Here is a 7,230-nt window from a genome sequence, read left to right as displayed (position 1 = left end):
ATCCCACAAGCCCAGACTGCTCCTCAGAGGCCTCATTAGCCCCCTTGGGAATCCCCCGTTCCTGATCCCACAAGCCCAGACTGCTCCTCAGAGGCCTCCTTATCCCCCTTGGGAATCCCCCATTCCTGATCCCACAAGCCCAGACTGCTCCTCAGAGGCCTCCTTAGCCCCCTTGGGAATCCCCTGTTCCTGATCTCACAAGCCAAGACTGCTGTTCAGAGGCCTCCTTAGACCCCTCGGGTATCCCCCGTTCCTTATCCCACAAACCGAGACTGCTCCTCCTCAGAGGTCTCCTTAGCCCCCTGGGGTATCCCCCATTCCAGATCCCACAAGCCCAGACTGCTCCTCCTCAGAGGTCTCCTTAGCCCCCTGGGGTATCCCCCGTTCCTGATCCCACAAGCCCAGACTGCTCCTCAGAGGCCTCATTAGCCCCCTTGGGAATCCCCCGTTCCTGATCCCACAAGCCCAGACTGCTCCTCAGAGGCCTCCTTAGCCCCCTCGGGTATCCCCCGTTCCTGATCCCACAAGCCCAGACTGCTCCTCAGAGGCCTCCTTAGCCCCCTCGGGTATCCCCCGTTCCTGATCCCACAAGCCCAGACTGCTCCTCAGAGGCCTCATTAGCCCCCTTGGGAATCCCCCGTTCCTGATCCCACAAGCCCAGACTGCTCCTCAGAGGCCTCCTTAGCCCCCTTGGGAATCCCCCATTCCTGATCCCACAAGCCCAGACTGCTCCTCAGAGGCCTCCTTAGCCCCCTTGGGAATCCCCTGTTCCTGATCTCACAAGCCAAGACTGCTGTTCAGAGGCCTCCTTAGACCCCTCGGGTATCCCCCGTTCCTTATCCCACAAACCGAGACTGCTCCTCCTCAGAGGTCTCCTTAGCCCCCTGGGGTATCCCCCATTCCAGATCCCACAAGCCCAGACTGCTCCTCCTCAGAGGTCTCCTTAGCCCCCTCGGGTATCCCCCTTTCCTGATCCCACAAGCCCAGACTGCTCCTCCTCAGAGGCCTCCTTAGACCCTTCGGGTATCCCCCATTCCTGAGCCCACAAGCCCAGACTGCTCCTCCTCAGAGGTCTCCTTAGCCCCTTCGGGTATCCCCCGTTCCTGATCCCACAAGCCCAGACTGCTCCTCCTCAGAGGTCTCCTTAGCCCCCTCAGATATCATCCGTTCCAGATCTCACAAGCCCAGATTGCTCCTCCTCAGAGGCCTCCTTAAACCCCTCAGGTATACCCCGTTCCTGATCCCACTAACCCAGACTGCTCCTCCTCAGAGGCCTCCTTAGCCCCCTTGGGAATCTCCTGTTCCTGATCCCACAAGCCCAGACTGCTCCTTAGAGGCCTCCTTAGCCCCCTCGGGTATCCCCCGTTCCTGATCCCACAAGCCCAGACTGCTCCTCAGAGGCCTCCTTAGCCCCCTTGGGAATCCCCTGTTCCTGATCTCACAAGCCCAGACTGCTCCTCAGAGGCCTCCTTAGCCCCCTTGGGAATCCCCTGTTCCTGATCTCACAAGCCCAGACTGCTCCTCAGAGGCCTCCTTAGCCCCCTTGGGAATCCCCTGTTCCTGATCTCACAAGCCCAGACTGCTGCTCAGAGGCCTCCTTAGACCCCTCGGGTATCCCCCGTTCCTGATCCCACAAACTCAGACTGCTCCTCCTCAGAGGTCTCCTTAGCCCCTTCGGGTATCCCCCGTTCCTGATCCCACAAGCCCAGACTGCTCCTTCTCAGAGGTCTCCTTAGCCTCTTCGGGTATCCCCCGTTCCTGATCCCACAAGCCCAGACTGCTCCTCAGAGGTCTCCTTAGCCCCCTCAGATATCCCCCGTTCCTGATCCCACAAGCCCAGACTGCTCCTCAGAGGTCTCCCTAGTCCCCTCGGATATCCCCCGTTCCTGATCCCACAAGCCCAGACTGCTCCTCCTCAGAGGTCTCCTTAGCCCCCTTGGGAATGCCCTGTTCCTGATCTCACAAGCCCAGACTGCTGCTCAGAGGCCTCCTTAGCCCCCTCGGGTATCCCCCGTTCCTGATCCCACAAACCCAGACTGCTCCTCCTCAGAGGTCTCCTTAGCCCCCTCGGGTATCCCCGTTCCTGATCACACAAGCCCAGACTGCTCCTCCTCAGAGGTCTCCTTAGCCCCCTCGGGTATCCCCCGTTCCTGATCCCACAAGCCCAGACTGCTCCTCAGAGGGCTCCTTAGCCCCCTTGGGAATCCCCTGTTCCTAATCTCACAAGCCAAGACTGCTGTTCAGAGGCCTCCTTAGACCCCTTGGGTATCCCCCGTTCCAGATCTCACAAGCCCAGACTGCTCCTCCTCAGAGGTCTCCTTAGCCCCCTCGGGTATCTCCCATTCCTGATCCCACAAACCCAGACTGCTCCTCCTCAGAGGTCTCCTTAGCCCTCTCGGGTATCCCCCGTTCCTGATCCCACAAGCCCAGATTGCTCCTCCTCAGAGGTCTCCTTAGCCCTCTCAGATATCCCCCTCCTCAGAGGTCTCCTCCATCCTTCTCCTCTCCCTTCCCTCCTCCATCCCTCTCCTCTCCCTTCCCTCCTCCATCTCTCAGCTCCTCTGTCCCTCTCTCCTCTCCCTTTCCTCCTCCATCTCTCTCCTCTCCTTTCCTCTCCCCTTCTTTCCTCCATTCCTCTCCCTTCCCTCCTCCATCTCTCAGCTCCTCTGTCCCTCTCTCCTCTCCCTTTCCCTCCTCCATCCCTCTCTCCTCTCCATTCTCTCCTCCATCATCTCTGCTCTCCCTTCCCTCCTCCATCATCTCTCCTCTCCCTTCCCTCCTCCATCATCTCTCCTCTCCCTTCCCTCCTCCGTTCCTCTCCCTTGCCTCCTCCGTTCCTCTCTCCTCTCCCTTCCCTCCTCCGTTCCTCTCTCCACTCCCTTCCCTCCTCCGTTCCTCTCTCCTCTCCCTTCCCTCCTCCGTCCCTCTCTCCTCTCCCTTCCCTCCTCCGTCCCTCTCTCCTCTCCCTTCCCTCATCCGTCCCTCTCCTCTCCCTTCCCTCCTCCGTCCCTCTCTCCTCTCCCTTGCCTCCTCCATCCTCTCTCCTCTCCATTCCCTCCTCCATCATCTCTCCTCTCCCTTCCTCCTCCATCATCTCTCCTCTCCCTTCCCTCCTCCAATATCTCTCCTCTCCCTTCCCTCCTCCGTTCCTCTCTCCTCTCCCTTCCCTCCTCCAATATCTCTCCTCTCCCTTCCCTCCTCTGTTCCTCTCTCCTCTCCCTTGCCTCCTCCATCCCTCTCTCCTCTCCATTCCCTCCTCCATCATCTCTCCTCTCCATTCCCTCCTCCATCATCTCTCCTCTCCATTCCCTCCTCCATCATCTCTCCTCTCCCTTCCCTCCTCCATCATCTCTCCTCTCCCTTCCCTCCTCCATCATCTCTCCTCTCCCTTCCCTCCTCTGTTCCTCTCTCCTCTCCCTTCCCTCTCTCCATCATCTCTCCTCTCCCTTCCCTCCTCCGTCCCACTTGTAATGTAACTGTAGGGTCTGCATTCATTTTGTTAAGCGCTGCACAAACTGTGCCGTATAAATCCTCTATAATAATAATAATAATAATAATAATAATATAAATCCTCTATAATAATAGTAATAATAATAATATAAATCCTCTATAATAATAATAATAATAATAATGTAAATCCTCTATAATAATAATAATAATAATAATATAAATCCTCTATAATAATAGTAATAATAATAATATAAATCCTCTATAATAATAATAATAATAATCCCCCCCATGTGTCTGCACTGTGCCCTCCCCCCCAGAGAGGCAGAAAAGGGAAATGATGAGGATGGAGGAGGGGTGACTTCTCTTCTCTCTTCTTCTTCCTCTGCAACCGACCGACTCCGCCCCCTCATCACTTCTCTGCCCTGTGATTGGCTGGATCATCTCAGCTGAGGATCTCACCCATTGGGATATACAGGGATGTGAGAACTGGAGAGCCGGACAAAGACTGTGAGTGCAACTTTGTGTTCTGTTATGTGTTACATTGTGTCTTATTATATGTTACATTGTATATAGTGTGTGTTACATTGTGTCTTATTATATGTTACATTGTATATAGTGTGTGTTACATTGTGTCTTATTATATGTTACATTGTATATAGTGTGTGTTACATTGTGTGTAGTGTGTGTTACATTGGGGTTTATTTACTAAAGACAAATCCTCTGTACACTATAATTGTAGTCGCTGGAGATCTGAGGGGAAGATGCGAGGAAAATAGAAAACAACATTTTTGCTTCTATATGATTGGATGATAAAATCAGCAGAGCTTCCCCTCAGATCACAGCGAGTGCACTTGTAGTGTACAGTGGATTTCCCTTCAGAATATAAACCTCAATATATAGTGTGTGGTACATTGTATATTGTATATTACATTGTATATAGTGTGTGTTACATTGTATATAGTGTGTTACATTGTATATAGTGTGTGGTACATTATATATAGTGTGTTACATTGTATATTGTATATTACATTGTATATATAGTGTGTGGTACATTGTGTATATAGTGTGTTACATTGTATATTGTATATTACATTGTATATATTGTGTGTTGCATTGTGTCCTGGGTGTGTCACACTAATAGTCTCCATGTTGTGTTTTGTATCTGATTTCTTCCTCTAGGATTTTGGTTGTGAATTTGTATTGCAGATTTCTCTGGCTGTGATCCCGGAGAATGTGTAAAGCCTCCAGTCACCCGGGAGGTCAGAGGACCAGGAGGTGGTACGTCTCTACATATACATCCCTCCAATCCCCGGACCTTCTAGAGTCCCTCCAATCCCGGGACCTTCTAGAGTCTCTCCAATCCCGGGACCTTCTAGAGTCTCTCCAATCCCGGGACCTTCTAGAGTCCCTCCAATCCCGGGACCTTCTAGAGTCCCTCCAATCCCGGGACCTTCTAGAGTCCCTCCAATCCCAGAGCCTTCTAGAGCCCCTCCAATCCCGGGACCTTCTAGAGTCCCTCCAATCCCAGAGCCTTCTAGAGTCCCTCCAATCCCAGAGCCTTCTAGAGTCCCTCCAATCCCAGAGCCTTCTAGAGTCCCTCCAATCCCAGAGCCTTCTAGAGCCCCTCCAATCCCGGGACCTTCTAGAGTCCCTCCAATCCCAGAGCCTTCTAGAGTCCCTCCAATCCCAGAGCCTTCTAGAGTCCCTCCAATCCCAGAGCCTTCTAGAGTCCCTCCAATCCCGGGACCTTCTAAAGACCCTCCAGTCCCGGAACCTTCTAGAGCTGTCATGAGCTCTTCATAATGTTTATATCACCAACTTATTCATTTTACAGACCAGGCGGATCACTAAATATGAATCCATAAAACATTGATGAACCCCCCAACATATAATAGGATGAAATACCCCAATCCCATCATCAGTCCTCTACCGTTATCTGATCGGGTCAGTGTATCTTAATGTCCTCCTTCCCTAATACCCCCCTCCGTATGGAAACCCCCCCCCCATGTCTCTCCTCCCACCTGTCCTCTTTTACCAGCTCACTTAGCTTACCAATATATCTTCTATGTCCTTTCCTCACCTAGCCGACCTTCCATGGTCCCCCCAAAGACCTCCAACCACCCATCCCGATTTTCTCAGCTTCCTTCTCCTGCCATAATACCCTCACTGTCCTCTTCTATCCTTTGCTTAACTTTACATCTTCTTTGTCCTCCTCTCATCTGTCCTATCTTCTATGGTCCTTCATCAACCTCCAACCACCCGTCCCAATCTTCCATCTCCTTCCTTAATACCCTCACTGTCCTCTTCTCCCCTCTGCTTACTATTATATCTTCTATGTCCTCTTCTCACCTGTCCTACCTTACATGGTCCCCCCATAGACCTCCAACCACCCGTCCCGATCTTCTCAGCTTCCTTTTCCTTCAATAATACCCTCACTGTCCTCTACTCTCCTCTGCTTAACTTTATATCTTCTATGTCCTACCTTTCATGGTCCCTCAGACTTCCAACCACCCATTCGTCCCAATCTTCCATCTTCTTCCATTATACCCTCACTGTCCTCTTCTTCCCTCTGCTTACCATTGTATCCCCAAAGTCCTCTCCTCACCTGTCCTTTCCTCTCAGGTTGTCTGTGCCTCGTCTTTCTATAAGAAGAAGGATTGGACAGTTGCCATCACCTTTCCTGCGAGAACGCTCATTGCAGATTCTGAGACCTTTGGCAAAAGCCGGTATCCCACAAACTAGCCGAGTCAGCAAGGTGAGTGTGATGAAGGGACAGAACATGGCATCTCTGGGGTGTAGATTGTGCAGCTGAGGGATGCTTGAAGAAGACATTTCAGATATATTTTAGGCAGCAGAGAGAAAGACTGCTGGTAGATCAACCTGGGGAAGGGGGTTGGGGCAGGAACAGAAAAAGTAGCAGAAAGAGAACTGGGCCTTCACCATTGGAGTCCATCTTTTAGGCGCAGCGGTGTTCCCCATGGGCTCTTGTAGGTCCTAGTAGTGAGGAGGTAAAATCTGGTCTAGTTGCTCTCATCTCTTCTACCTCCACCCATGCCTGATGTTGCCCATTGATGGCATTCCTGGGGGATAGCTATGATGATTAGCTCATACATCTGGTCTGATTTCCCTTTGGACAGGCAGTCTACAGTAGAGCTCCAACTCGCCTTCTCTCCGTCTTTGGGGCCTAGTCAATGAGGTCAGCCTGCCTCGCTGGTTGCGGCGTCCTCTCCTCTCCATGTATGTCTGGGCCTTCTCCGTCAACATGGCAGAAGCTGAAATAGAAGACCTGAATCGCTACAAGAATCTGGGGGAGCTTTTCCGACGTCCACTGAAGTCCACAGCCAGAGTCATCTCCGTCCACAATGCGGTACGTCCCGGTTCATATATTCACTTATCTTACAGAATGGTCATCCGCCATGATGGCGGTCTGTAATTTCACAGCATGGAAAAGGACTAACCTGACTGACAGAATTGTATGTGATTGTTCTATTCTAGGAGTAGAGCCATAATCTGCCGTCATACTCACTTCTAATCCAGGCAGGCCTTCTCAGTAAGTCTGACAGGCTGGCTTCATTTAGAGTAGAACAGCTAATAGTCTGCATCTGTGTTTCATGTTGTGACCATCCCCTGCTCACCTGTAGCTTAGTTGGCACCCTGGAAGATGTAGATTGTCCATCAATCAGCTTTCTCATGCTTTGTTATACTGAGTCTGATTCTTTCCGTACTTGTCTATGTACTGTAGGTCAGTCCCTGCGATGGTCGGATCCTGCACTGTGGCCG

The 7,230-nt window shown here is 51.8% G+C and overlaps 1 protein-coding gene across 2 annotated transcripts; it reads left to right on the top strand.

The window, feature by feature from the left end:
- Positions 1-3,655: 3,655 nt before the first annotated feature.
- LOC141148113 (phosphatidylserine decarboxylase proenzyme, mitochondrial-like) lies at positions 3,656-7,230 on the top strand (the record flags this gene model as incomplete). Of its 2 annotated transcripts, none has more annotated exon segments than XM_073635276.1 (5): positions 3,656-3,957; positions 4,657-4,728; positions 6,073-6,205; positions 6,588-6,817; positions 7,193-7,230. In XM_073635276.1, coding segments are annotated over 2 exon segments (170 nt in total), but the record flags the coding sequence as incomplete, so codon positions are not given.

The sequence above is a fragment of the Aquarana catesbeiana genome, linkage group LG06, assembly GCF_042186555.1.
Source record: "Aquarana catesbeiana isolate 2022-GZ linkage group LG06, ASM4218655v1, whole genome shotgun sequence".
In the NCBI taxonomy this organism is placed as follows: domain Eukaryota; kingdom Metazoa; phylum Chordata; class Amphibia; order Anura; family Ranidae; genus Aquarana; species Aquarana catesbeiana.
The sequence above is the reverse complement of the archived record's forward strand: the minus strand, read 5'-3'. Positions and strand labels throughout refer to the sequence as shown.